Genomic DNA, 14,212 nt, shown 5'->3' with positions numbered 1-14,212 from the left:
AAAAAGGGAGGGAGGGAGGAACAATATGTAAAAACGTACCAAGAAACGGCACTAGCTTCGTATGTCAATAAACTTGCTATTTTCACTTACTCTAGTCACGATTATTTCTGCATGGAGACTTGCGTGTGCACACACACACACGTGCACACATGCGCACACGGCCTCTCTGCTGACACGCGTGACCGCAGGGTCCTGGTACCCAGAGCCCACCTCCCCTCCCTGAGGTTCAACCTCTGCTCCGGCCAGACCGACTGCTGAATACAATGTAAACCAGGTCTCTTCCCTCCCGGCCGAATGGCCTGCGAAGACCCCCCATCACAGAGAACGGAACCGGGCTCAACCTGACTTCCTGGCCACCCTTGCCCTCCCATCCTCCACCCCACACACTGCTGTCCCCGAGCCGACCTTCAGCGCCCGACTTCAGGCCGCAGATCCCCCACCCACCCTGCTAAAGCAGCCACAAGCCCCCAGCTGTCATCACACCTCTGTTTTCATTACGGCACTTCCGCTCTTTATTCATTGTTTTTTTTAAATCACCGCCTTCCTCCACTGGAATATAAACACTGCAACAGGGAGGAAGAAGCCCGCCCGCCTGTTCACCAGGGCAGGCGCTCCATAAACCTCTGCACCAACGGGCCGATCCCCTTGAAAGTCAGATGAAGAAAGATCACAAAGCCTAGGAGCTTCAGGGAGTCGGTCCAAGGAGACGCGGCTCCCACGCAGTGGGCAGGGGCAACTGGAGGGCGACAATGTGCGGGGCTGGGGGGGAGTTTGTGCAGGAGGAGGTGAGCTGGGTGTGAGGCCGCACCGAGGGCTGAGGAGAGACGAGGGACAGCCACACACGCATCTCTACCTTCAGGTGAATGCAGAGGCAGAATACAACCCAGCTCGTTTTGAAATGCGGGCTGAGTTCACATGGCTTGGTGAGGGCGGCGAAAGAACCCGGAGGCCTCCAGGATCCCCCACCCCACACGGCTGGGACCCCAGAGCAGCGGTGGGGAGCCGGCCCCAGGGAGCCCTGAAGGGGCCCCACCAGGGGAAGGGGCTGACGCCCACGTCCCTGCCGCTCGCACAACCGACGACCGAGAGCGGAATGCAGACACTACGCTTCTCTCAGGGTTTCGATCTGGGGAGCAAGGACCTGGGATTCATTCAAAGACACGGCCTTCCGCGCCCCCCTCAGGTGAGGTTCAGGGACCCCGACTGGAGGGACGCAAACAAAAACAACTCCTGCTCACAGACCCGTCCGAGCACAGCACCTAATCCTCTGACCTTCTAATCCTCTGACCCGTGTTCTCCTGCGCCCGCTGCTTCCACAGTCCTGTCTCCCCGGGGCCCTGCCTGGCGGGGGAGGGGCCTCTGACCCTGCGGACACCTGGTGAGGAGCACCCTAAAACTAACCCCATAGAAGGGGACAAAAGATACTCGGGACCGTAGAACAAAAACTCACATTTGCTTCTTTCAAGCAATAAAGTCTCCTTCTTACCTGATGACGAGCACGACAAAAGTCAACGCAGTCAAGAATTTTAACCTGAGATCTGAAAGAGAAATACACACATGCTTCTTAAATCACCACACTGGAATTAAAATCCACTCATCCCAGAGATCTTAAAGACAAAAAGAAAGCCAAACTCTCCGAACAAAACCCCCTCCCATCTGGACTCCACAGTTAGTACCTGATGCCCAGGAAGACACGCTGTCCCACCTCCCCGAGTCTGGAAGGGTGCCCAGTGAGTCCGTGGCCATTACTATTTGGTTGTCACAGACTGGGGGGCAGGACCCTATGAGATCAGGTGACTTGCCTCGATTCAAAAAGAAGGAAACCCCCACCCCCGCCGCCTCACCCGGAAGGTACAATTCCAGAAGGATCCAGGCAGCTCCAATAGCCACACACATGGCCCCCCGGGGCCCCAGCTGACCTTCTGGGCTCCTCCTGCCCTCGCCTGAGGCACTGTCCACATGGCCCAGTCACCCCGGCAGCCCTGCCGAGGTTCCCCCCAGCCCGAAGGTGCCCGCCTCCCCGACCTGGCGGGCGGCCCTGCACCAGGGGTGGAAGACCAGCACTCACCTACGTAAGGCATGTGACCCAGCTCGGAGCAGGCCCGCACGACCAAGAACAAAAGGTATAAGATGTACACGGCGGCCACCACCATGAAGAAAACCTTCATTCCCTGGCAGGAAACAAGACAGGCCCTTGAACGCCCATGGGGTCTCAAGGGCGGTCTTTCCCTCTGACGCCATAAGCGGGAAAGCCAAGCTTTTCTAAAAGGACCTGGAGTCGAGGGTCACTGCCGCGAGCAGCACAAGGACACGCGGACTCTTCTCGTGCGGCACAGGCAGCCGGCTCACCCAGGGGCGCACCCCAGTCCCCGCTCATCAGACGAGCAAATGCCTCCCTGGCGCATGGGCAGCTCTGGGCCTGGGGCCCAGAACATACTAGGTGCTCAGTAAATGTGGTGGCTCCTGCTTGCCCCTCCCCGGGGTGAGGGCCTGGCTCCCTGCCCTGCTCGGGAAGATTGCGACGTGGGTCCGGCCCAGATCTCAGCTTCTCTGGACCTCGGTTTTCTTCCGAGGACCAAGGGGACTGAACCAGACCATCTAGAAGACTCTAGGTTCTGCGACCCTGAGGCAGGGAACACAGGATGACTCGTCTGCACTCGGGAGCTGTGACAGCGAAGCTGGCTGACGAAGGCCAGGCCCCACTGGGCTGGGTGCATGGTGCCCCTCCTTCTGCAGAACCTCTGCGAGAGTTAAGCCGCCTGTGCACCTGACACCCCCAACCCCCTCCTCCTGCCCCGGCACTTCCTTCTCAGAGCCAGGACTGCCCTGCACAGTCAGTAGACAAAGGGTCTCCTCTGCCTCCTCAGAGCCTGTGACTTCGGCCTGGGCTCGGTTTTCTCATCTGTAAACAAAAAGGATTTCACGGCCTCCATCCTGGGCCCCTTCAGCTATCTCTCTAGAAGCCTGTGATTTCAAGGGTTTCCTTTAGTAACAGGACTAGACTGCTCGGTCTGTCCTTCCTGTGAGGACTCCCGAGCCCCTGGCCTCCCTGACTGCCAGGCTGAGGCGGGGACAAGTGACCAGAGCCGCGGTGACCGGGCCGTGCCGGACCCCGGCCCAGCACTTCACCCTCCTTCTCTCTCTCAATCCTCACGACGACTCGAGGGAAGATCCCCTCACTGCCCATCGCACAGATGATGCAGGGGGAGGAGGGAGCGGCGGCCGTGGCCCAGGACCGTGGGCTTCACCCACAGGCCGGGGAAGCCTCGTCGGAGCCCAGGACTGGCCTGTGACCTCGGGCAGGACGGGAATGTGACCTTGGGCAGACCTGCCCCACGTCCTCCCGTGAGAAGTGAGCAGTGACCGTACCAGACATAAACTCCCTAACTGTAGATTAGCATCAGTTCAGTTCAGTCGCTTAGTCATATTCGACTCTTTACAACCCCATGGACTGCAGCACACCAGGCCTCCCTGTCCATCACCGACTCCCGGAGTTTACTCAAACTCATGTCCTTTGAGTCGGTGATGCCATCCAACCACCTCATCCTCTGTCGTCCCCTTTTCCTCCCGCCTTCGATCCTTGCCGGCATCAGGGTCTTTTCAGATGAGTAGCCTGGAAGGTACAAACTCAACCAGCAGTGTCAAATGTCATCTGTCACCAGGGCTGCAGAATCTTCTCTGACAAGGTGTCAAAGCAGCTCCTTCCTCCCCCTTCCTTAGTGTCTCCACCATAGAGGGGCCGCCCTGAGGCCTCGCCCCTCAGGAGACACAGCTGAGAGCCTTCCTGGGGCGTCCAGATTCGCCAAGGGTCCGCCCCGCCCCATCACAGCTCGGAGACAGTGTCTCCCCCATCTGGCCCAGGACACCTCCCCCTCCTCTGCAGCTCCAGGGGCACCCTGCCCTGCAAACCTACGACAGCATCCCAGGGCTAATTCAAAGACACAGAGAGGACAAAACAAACAAAGACACCGCCTCCCCGCAGTAACGGGGGCCTGCGGTCCACAAGGACGCACCTGGTGGGCCCCTGCACACTGCAACACTGGTCTCTATTTCCCACGCCTTCTCTCCCTCACAAGGTCACATATCCTTTGAGAGCAAAGGTTATGATGTGCTGTTCATAAGGCACACACTGACGACCTTCAGAACTCCTCAGACTCACAAGCAGTGGAGCGGAGAGGCTATGGGCACTCTGCTGCCAGAGTCCAGTTACGGATCAGTGCTGGCACCAATCCCTGTGACACGTCTGTCTCAACCGCTTTTCGACACAGTATCATCATTCACTACACTTCTCTCCTTTCAGACAGCAGTTCCCACAAAGAACCACAGACTTGATCACCCTCTGCAAAGCTGCACCGGGAAATGTCGGAAGGTCACCTGGGGTCAGGATTCAGCTCCGGGGCTCGCCCTGCCCGGGGACAGGACTCCCATTCTCCCCGGCGGGGGTCCGGGTCACCTGGGGTCAGGATTCAGCTCTGGGGCTCGCCCTGCCCGGGGACAGGACTCCCATTCTCCCCCGGCGGGGGTCCGGGTCACCTGGGGTCAGGATTCAGCTCTGGGGCTCGCCCTGCCCGGGGACAGGACTCCCATTCTCCCCCGGCAGGGGTCCGGGTCACCTGGGGTCAGGATTCAGCTCCGGGGCTTGCCCTGCCCAGGGACAGGACTCCCATACTCCCCGGCGGGGGTCCGGGTCACCTGGGGTCAGGATTCAGCTCCGGGGCTCGCCCTGCCCGGGGACAGGACTCCCATTCTCCCCGGCGGGGGTCCGGGTCACCTGGGGTCAGGATTCAGCTCCGGGGCTCGCCCTGCCCGGGGACAGGACTCCCATACTCCCCCAGCGGGGGTCCGGGTGCCCCTCAGCCCCAGGCACCTCCACGCCTGGGCGCCACGGAAGCTGCACCAGGATGGGTTGCCCATGAGGCACCTACATATCCCGGGCCTCGAAAGGAGGCCACACTCAGGGCTGGCTGTCATTTGCGTTAAATAAAGACGCTGGAATCCACCTTCCCAAAGTGCGAAAAATTTCAGGACTGAGACAGCGCAGCATCACCCGGAGGGCCAGGCCCTGGGGCTGTAGAGCTCGCGGGCCCACGAAGCCAGCCCCACTCTGCTTCAGAGAACTAAGTGAACAAAATGTTTCCTTAACTATTCTACAATGTTCCTAGAAATCGGCACAACCTCTGTGCCCTGGCGCTTCAACCATAAACCAAGGATGGGGAGTGACAATGTAGGGTTTATTTTTCCTACTATTCAAACACATTTCCCCCAGTTTTCCACCCATGACCTTTCTATGGCCCTTGTCAAATAACCAGTTAGCCAGCTTGTGTCAACAGCACAATTTAAGTTAAAAAATTGAGTCATTTTTTAAAACAGCAGTTAAAAAAAAAATCCGCAGGTTTCACCAACAATCCTTACCTGAAAATTTCCTGTGTCAACTCGATACTGGTACATTGGATCATGTAATTCATTGACTCTAAAGATACGATGTTACAAAAAAAAAAAGCCATAGATTAATAACTAGTTTATTTTATACTTTCTCTCACTTGGCTTTTTAAAAAACTTACTAATATAATCTACTCACTGACCAACCATAAAAGATTTTTGAAAAGTAAACCTTGGTTTATGAGAAATCTCGAATTACCTACTGAACAGGAATACAACACAACTCAACGGCCCACAGTCCTCAGTATTGTAAAGTACAGTATTTTTCATTAAGAGAATCTCTATAATATTTCAACTTTGAGACTGATTTTCAATGGCACCCCACTCCAGTACTCTTGCCTGGAAAATCCCATGGACGGAGGAGCCTGGTAGGCTGCAGTCCATGGGGTCGTGAAGGGTCAGACACGACTGAGCGACTTCACCTTCCAGGCACCCTGTCTATGGCATGTATGGCACCAGCACACAGATGAGCACCCGAAGACAGCAATGTGCGCAGCCGCTCAGTCTGTGTCTGACTCTGCGACCCCATGGCCCACAGCCCGCCAGGCTCCTCTGTCCGTGGGATCTTCCAGGCAAGAATACTGGGGTGGGTGGCCATGCCCTCCTCCAGGGAAAGACAGCAAGAAAGGTAAATATAAACTTCCATGAAACTCATTTCAAAATGACACTGGTCACTGAGATGACAGGTGGGCAGGGACAGAAGTGGACGTGAGCTAAGTCCTGCCATCATTGTGCCAAGAAATGAGATGTGCCAGCTTCTAAAATCATATCCCTGAGATGGAACGAGTTTCTGCAGAAAATTCTGTTTGGGTGAATCAGGCTGTTACTACGTTAGGCTTCTGTGCAGTGCCTTTTTACTGACAGACAGAAATATTAAAGATCAACTCTGGGAGCTGGTGTGAGGATGGGAAAGTTTACAGACACAAACCAAAGGAGAGAATCAAAACATCCGGGGACAGTGGCGAGCCAGGAGCCAAATGGAGCATCATCCCTACAAATGAAGCCTCTGCCTCTCAGAAAGAGATATCTGAAATGACGTGGCCTTTTTCCTTTTCTTCCCGAGACCAGAAGAATCGTGTGTATATACCTCTACATGCTGTTCAAGCAAAACTGAACCCTCAGCGCAAGTCACACGAGCAAGCCTTGAAACCCTGGGTGACAGAGGCCCTTCTGGATGAGCTCACAGAACACGGTCAACTCTGAGTCTGCCCACCGTGTTCAATGCTCGCCAAGACTGCGGTTTCACGCAGAAGAAAGTTACTCACGTCTGCCATATTCCGAGGGTAACAGAAGCCAACCACAGTAGTCCAACGATGAAGAATTTAGGCAAATAGAAAGTCAAACACTTTCTTTCTCCCTTAAAAAAAAAAAAGTAAAAAATAGAGAAGTTAGTAATCCTTGCAAACCATTACCCCCTCACAGACCACACCGGATCATAGATACTCAGATCATGTCCACACGGCACGCATCTTCTGTGGACTGTGAAGCTGACGACAGGTTCTCAAGGCCGAGTCCACCTCAGGACTATCGCCAGTGTCTGGAGCGGGAAGGTCAGCACCAAGGGCTCACCTGCACCCGGACCCCGTGGTACACACACAGCCAGAAGAGCAGCAGGGCGCACAGGAACACAGACTGGAACAGGTCGTCCAGCATCCCCGGGAACCAGCTGTTCACCAGGAAGGACAGGGGAAAGAACGGGTCTGGAAGGCAAGAGGCAGGCAGGCAGGCCTGATGAAGGCGGGACCGGCGGGCGCCTGAGCCACGGGAGGGCAGGGCTCAGGGCGGCCTTCTCCCCGGTCAGAGCCTGGGGGGATGGTAGTGAACTAAAGGCTGTCTTGTTTTGCAAACTGAAAAGCCACTGAACAGATTGCTCTGGGGATGACTGCAGAGCTCCGTCTGCTCCCGCCAGCTGCAGCTCTGGAAGGAAACGCTTTCTGGGGCAGGGCACAGGGGCAGACAGCTGGGCTCCCACCCTCAGCCAAGTCCTCCAAGCGGGGGGTTGGGGGGGAGTGCCCGCCCCTGCGAGTCCTGGGGCCACGTCCTCTGGCCACATGGAGGCGCTCCTGCCTGCTCCCTGCTCAGGGCCCCATCGCCCCCGGGATGCCCTCCAGCTCTCGGTGTGGAGGGGGGCCGCGCCGAAGGAAAGGCCTACCGTTGTAGAGCAGCAGCAGAGGCAAGAGGATGGACATCCACTTCTGCTCGATGCCCCAGTCTCGCATGGAGAACTTGCGGAGAGAGTGCGCGAACAGGCACTGCGAACCAGACCAGGCCCTGTCACCGTCTCAGCCACCCCACGTGGCATCTCCTGACGGCTGTCGGCCCACATCGAAGGTCTGGGGCCAGCCCAGACCTGCTGCATTAACCCTGGGCTGAACCGAGACCACCAGGGACAACCGGGCCTTTATCCCAGGACAGGGGTCGGATGAGGACGGTCACAGCCGTGACCACTCCGGCCTGGCCTCCTCCTGGGCAGGCTGCTTATCAGGAGGGACCGCCCAGGGCACAGGCCACACGCCCCCGAGGTGCGACTCACAGGGGACAGCAGCTTCTGGGGGACACCAGGGCACCCGGAGGAAAAGCCCCAGAATGAGGCTTACAGCCATGTCAGACGGCGGGCCTGTTTTCAAACACATGCCTGAAGGGGCCCGGCTCCTGGGAGAGGCTTCTTTACAGCCTTTAAAGCATCACACGGTTTGGGATTTCTAGGCCTGGTGTTGTTTCTTGTTTTTACTGCGATCTAACAGAAGCCAGTAATCTCCTAAGCAATTTGGACATCCTGAGTTGATGGTCCATCTGTCAGAATCAGGCCTGTTTCTCTCATTTGAGAACACAGGGCCCCGGGGGCCAGTTCTTTGGGCCCCAGAGTCTGGCTGCAGAGCTGTAGGCAACAGGAATCTAAGAAACAGTGAGGATCTCTGGTCCGGGGTCGATGGCACTTTCCCACCTCTCTCCATCAGAGAGCTCCCCGGGCAGGCAGGCCCTGGCCAAGCCCCCTCTCTCTGAGCTCTGTGGCAGGGTGCGGCCCTCCAGCCACTCCCAGGTCACCACCTCCTGGCACATTCCTCCACATCCCTAGTGCCCTTCCGCAAGTGGTCAGTCTGCGAAGCAGCAAGTCCCTTGGGTGGCAGCTGGAGCAGCCACTGCTGCAAAGAGCAGACCATCTCCTGGACGTTGGCACGGGGCAGGCAGCTGACAAGGGCAAGACACCACTCTGCAGGCCCCCTTCTCCTTCCTTCAGTTTACAGATGCCCACCCTCGCTGGAGGAGCACTGATGGGGCTGCTTGTATTTTATAACAACAGATTACTGCCTTCTGTAATCGCCCCCCAAAGTCATGGTGCCCTTGTAGACAGACACCTCGGATCCCAAAGGAGCCCTGAGCCTGCACGTCCATCCCCTTATCCTGAAAAAAGCCCAAAGACTAAAGGTCTGGTCCACTTCTCCAAATGTAAAAACCCAAGAACCTGCTGAGTCAACATTCAAAGAATGTCATTCAAACAAGGCAGAACTCCTTCCGCCCAAGTTACATGACACTTGTCACTGAACACCCATGACAATTCACTTGCTAGTCAGTCACCTGTAACTGCTATGACACTATTCAGAAGTCCTTACTAACGACACCACAGCATTCTTGCAGCACGGCGCCTGGGCAGAACATAGAATATTTTGTACCATCAGGTCGGCCGACTGGATGGAGTGTCTCAGAGTTCAGATAAATCTCCCGCACTCTGACAACCAGAATTTATAAACTAACTCTGTCCTTGTTAGGATTCCATGAGGTGAACAGTACTTACAGTGACAATGAAGGTGAGCACCACAAAGACGAACCGGAACCAGATTTCCAAATGGGAAAACGCAGGGTCGTAAGTCTTCCACTAAAATGGAAAGCAGGAAAACAATCACATCATTAACAACAGTCATCTCGAAATGTGAGACTACAGGGAATTTAAAATGTTCTCCTACACTTTCTGACATGTTCTAAAACTTTAACACTTAGTACATTTTTGTATTAAAGGACACATACTTTGAACCAAGAGTTGAAAATGGTTTTAAACGGTAACATACTAATGATGAATCTGGCAGATAAACTGTTCTATAATAATAATAAGAGCATTTGGCTTTTAAATCTCACATCAAAGATTGATCAATGCTATCAATCTCTTTATTAGAAAAAGCCATCAGTGGGTAGGGGGTGGGAGAGACAGAAAAAGCCATGCTTTCTATTAAAAGAAAAAAAATAGTTTTAAAAGTACAAAAAATGTGAATAGGTATGATGGTCTAAAAGACACTAAGTGAAACAGAAATATGAATCTGACACAAGAAAACACTGGAATTACAGCCGCCAGTCCTCTTGCTGAGCAGTCTCACTCACGTCAAGTCTGCGGCTACCAGGCCGAGGAAGGGGCCCTGTGTGTTGACGGCGGGCGGAAGGCAGCCCTTCCCACCCCGCTGAGCAGCCAGGTTCATCCCCAGACCCCAGGATACGCGCTGCACCGCACCAGGAAGGACCATCATGTCCGTGCTGAATTAAGATCAGCTGAGCGATGTAAAAACTGTGACAGAGTGACAATCGAGTGAAAGACTCAGATTTCCCTCACCTGCCTGCAACGTTAAATCACACACACACACACACACACACACACACACACACACACACCGTACACGAAGCAGTGAGGGCCATGATCGCCCGCTCAGCGGGGAGGGGTGCACCTTCAGGTCGCCCCACACTGTGCAGGAAGCCAAGCCGAGCCCGCGGTCTCCCTGAGTTGTGAACACCCCACGGTGAGGGCAGGGACAGAGCTCACCAGTCTCACCAGTCGTGACTCACGGGGCAGAGCACTGAGAGAGCACAGAGCTAGCTCCGGACACCTGCCAAGGTCGTGCCCCCACACCTTCAGCCGAATGTTGATCTGCACGTGAGTGTGGATAATCCACCCAAGGCCGGGAAATCCCCGAAAGGAGCCCTGGCAGGTGCGCAGGGCCAGCATAGCGCCTGCTCCACGGGCAGGATCCCTGGCACGCACGCAGGGCCAGCACCGCGCCCGCTCCACGGGCAGGATCCCTGGCACGCGCGCAGGGCCAGCACAGCGCCCGCTCCACGGGCAGGATCCCTGGCACGCGCGCAGGGCCAGCACAGCGCCCGCTCCACGGGCAGGATCCCTGGCACGCGCGCAGGGCCAGCACAGCGCCCGCTCCACGGGCAGGATCCCTGGCACGCACGCAGGGCCAGCACCACGCCCGCTCCACGGGCAGGATCCCTGGCACACGCGCAGGGCCAGCACAGCACCCGCTCCACGGGCAGGATCCCTGGCACGTGCGCAGGGCCAGCACAGCGCCTGCTCCATGGGCAGGATCCCTGGCACATGCGCAGGGTCAGCACAGCGCCTGCTCCACGGGCAGCAGGAGCACGCACAGGGGTCTGTGGAGCGCACCGCCAGCATGTTTTTTCTCGGCAGTGGGGCAACATCAGCCTTACACTTGGTGCTGCTCTGCTTCCACCAGGCAGAGTTTAAAATCCAGGCCTGAGGAGATCGTTACCACGTCCTGGACAGAGCTCAGCGATGTTCATGAAAGTACAGAAGTCCAGCAATCATAAGGTCTGGCAATGATTCAAAAATACGAGACGTGTAAAAAAGCAAGAAAATACGAAACACGATGAGGAAGAAAGTGATCCATCAAACTGACCCTGAAATCACAGAGGATGGAACTGGTAGGCAAAGGACTTCAAGCAGCCAGAGGAGCATGAGGCCGAGACCGGGAGGCTGATCGACAGCCGATGAGACACCGCAGAGGGTATAAACGTGAACACACAGCAGAAGAACTGACTTAACACGAAACAGAATAAACGCACAGAGCATCAGTAAGCTCTGAGACAACTTCAGGCGGCTAAGAAGATGTATTAATGTATCTGGAGTCCTCGGATTTCTATTGACGGGAAAAAGTCAGGAGGATAGAAAAAATATTTGAAGAAACAGTGGCCAGAATTTTCCCAGATTTGATGAAAACTATAAACTCACAAATCCAAGAAGCTCAACTGTACTCTAAGGACAAGAAACAGGAAGAAAAGTACACGAAGGAACACCATAATCAAACTGTTAAAGGAGAAAAAAATCTTAAAATGAGGGTAGGGGATAGGTAAAGGGGAGGAAAACCATTGTAGAGGACAAACATAGGATGAGAGATTTCTTGTCAAAAAACGCAAGCCAGAAGGCCAATATTTTCACAGTATTGTAAATCCACACAGTACCACTACACACCTATCGCTGCTGTCGTTCAGTCGCTCAGGTGTGTCTGATTCTTTGCGACCCTGTGGACTGTAGCCCGCCGGGCTCCTTTGTCCAAGGCATTCTCCAGGCAAGAACACTGGAGTGGGTTGCCATTTCCTCCTCCAGGAGATCTTCCCAACCGAGGGACTGAATCTCCTGCATTGGCAGGTGGATTCTTCACTGCTGAGCCATTGTGGGAACCACACACCTATCAGAACAGCCAAAATGACAAAGACTAACACCCACCATCAAGCAGTGTCCAGGTAATTACGCCGAGTGCAAGAACTCACACCTGTCGTATGATTCCACTTATATAAAATTCTAAAAAAATACATATGAGTCTGCAATGCAAGCCGAACTATTAACAATTGATGTTAATAGAAAAGTGGAAATCACGGTGATTAAGAACATACGAATTGTGACATCAGAGATTCGGGTTCAAACTCCAGCTTTTCCATTTCCCAGTTGGGCAGTTTACTTAATTATATTAAACCTCAGATTTCGCTTCCATAAAGCAACTGCTCTGTAGAAATATCGTAACATTTAAGTAAGCTGATGCACAGAACAAGTTTAGTGTAGACCCTGGCAAAGAGCAAAAGCTCAGCAAATAACAGCAGCTATAATAAATCCAAAATAATACAGCTACTGTGATGATTGCTTAAGAGGAAATGTAAACAGGTACAAAAGTTAAAAGGAAAGAATCACAATCAAAGACAAACCAAACAGTGACCCAAACCCAAATGACAGGGTTGGGTGAGCTAAACCCGGGGTGGGGCAGGGGGCAGGACACTGCTGTGCTGTGCGCTTTGGTAAAAGGCTCTTAAGAGGGTGATGTTCAGACAGACGACGGAAAGGAGAGATTCCTCGTTGGGGAAACACGGTGCTCTCTTCTTTCCATATTCTCGAATCAGAAGGATGCAAACAGCAAGGTCTAAAGCACAGATGTTATCACAGGACGAGAGCAAAGTGCACCTGAGCTCGGACATTGGTCTCCAGGCCCTATCTGAGTTCAACTTCTGCCTTGTGAACTCCACGACACAGGAAGAACGCTGATTGGATTTTCTGAGGACGAAGTTTGAGAAAATCAGTCACACAACAAAGAACAGAATCCAGATTCAAACTCAAAGGTCAGGAGAGGCTGGGGCAGAAAGAACACTGAGAAGAAATTTCGGAGCAGAATGTAATGTCTGAGCAGCATCTGAACTGTTAGAAACCAACCAGAGGCTGGAACAAAGGAGACCAGGCTGACTTGGGGCCAAGGGGAGAAAACCCAGAGTCTGAGGGATCCGTAAGGGAAGAAAAGAAAGATCCTCGGAGGGGATGAGACAGCCATCTTCAAACACCTGCAGCACGCACAGACAGACAAAGAATAAACTCGCTCTGTGTGGTCAGAGACAGGACATGAACAAAAGCAGTGTGACTGTGACCACGGCCGCCATCTGTCAGCACACAAAACGAGCAGGCGCTGGGCACGGCCCCAAGCTCAGCCGACATCCAGAGGCCTCCAGGCAACGGGGGAAACCGCAGAGGCGTGAAGGCACTTAAGGGTGCAGGAGGCACCCACACACCTCTCAGAGAAGGAGGCCTGGTCATCCAAATAAAAACCTGTCTACAAATACTCGCGGGCTTCCCCTGTGGCTCAGCTGGTAAAGAATCTGCCTGCAATGTGGGAGACCTGGGTTCGATCCGTGGGTTGGGATGATCCGCTGGAGAAGGGAAAGGCTACCCACTCCACTATTCTGGCCTGGAGAATTCCACAGACTGTAGAGTCCATGGGGTCGCAAAGAGTCGGTCACGACTGAGCGAGTTCACTTTCACCATACATACTCGCAGCAGTGTTATTCCTAGCAGCTGAAGGATGGAAACAACCCGAATGCTCATCCACTGACGCCTGGGTACACGAGAGGCGGCACGCACACACAGTGAAACAGCATTCGGCAAAGGAGGAATGAAGCGCTGATGCCAGCAAAGCACGGACGAACTCTTGAAAATATGGCTCAGCGAAAGAAGTTGTTCACAGAAGAGCATGAAGGGCATGATTCTGCTCGTATGAAATGTCCACAACAGGCAAATCCATACAGACAGACGGCAGACAGGTGACTGCGGGGCTGGGGAAGGGAAGCGGGGGCCAACCGCTCACAGGCCGCGTTTGTGTCGTGTGAATTACCGTGTCGCATGAACACATCACAGAACAGCGCGATTCGAGAAGGGAACCCACTGGTACCCTCATTCAACAGTCACAGCTGTTGAGAAGTAGCTGTTCTACGACAAGGAGACAAAAAGCAGAAGCAATGGTGGCACCGGGATCTGAACCCAGCTCTTCTGTCTGGTCTAAGACCCGCGTTCTCGGTCACCATGCTGATTGTTCTGACTCCCAGTGAGCAGAGGGGACAAGGAGGCTGATGTCAGCTGGGCGAGAGACAGGGAAGTCTAACCATCAGAGCTTCCCAGGTGGTGCTAGTGGTAAAGAACCCGTCTGCCAGTTCATTAGACATAAGAAACGGGGGT

The 14,212-nt window shown here is 54.4% G+C and overlaps 1 protein-coding gene across 1 annotated transcript in view; it reads right to left on the bottom strand.

Annotated features, from left to right (window-relative positions):
- TMEM181 (transmembrane protein 181) overlaps positions 1–14,212 on the bottom strand; it is a 63,368-nt gene that overhangs the window by 5,451 nt on the left and 43,705 nt on the right. Inside the window, exons 7-13 of the mRNA XM_061428433.1 lie at positions 9,233–9,313; positions 7,592–7,691; positions 7,009–7,139; positions 6,705–6,796; positions 5,413–5,470; positions 2,069–2,171; positions 1,487–1,538 (exon numbers count right to left, since the gene is read on the bottom strand). Of these exons, the coding sequence (XP_061284417.1) occupies positions 1,487–1,538; positions 2,069–2,171; positions 5,413–5,470; positions 6,705–6,796; positions 7,009–7,139; positions 7,592–7,691; positions 9,233–9,313 (617 nt within the window). The remainder of the gene's footprint in view (positions 1–1,486; positions 1,539–2,068; positions 2,172–5,412; positions 5,471–6,704; positions 6,797–7,008; positions 7,140–7,591; positions 7,692–9,232; positions 9,314–14,212) is intronic.

The sequence above is a fragment of the Bos javanicus genome, chromosome 9 (genome assembly GCF_032452875.1).
Source record: "Bos javanicus breed banteng chromosome 9, ARS-OSU_banteng_1.0, whole genome shotgun sequence".
Taxonomy (NCBI): Eukaryota; Metazoa; Chordata; class Mammalia; order Artiodactyla; family Bovidae; genus Bos; species Bos javanicus.
Note: the sequence above shows the minus strand (reverse complement) of the source record. Positions and strands in the feature narration are given on the sequence as shown.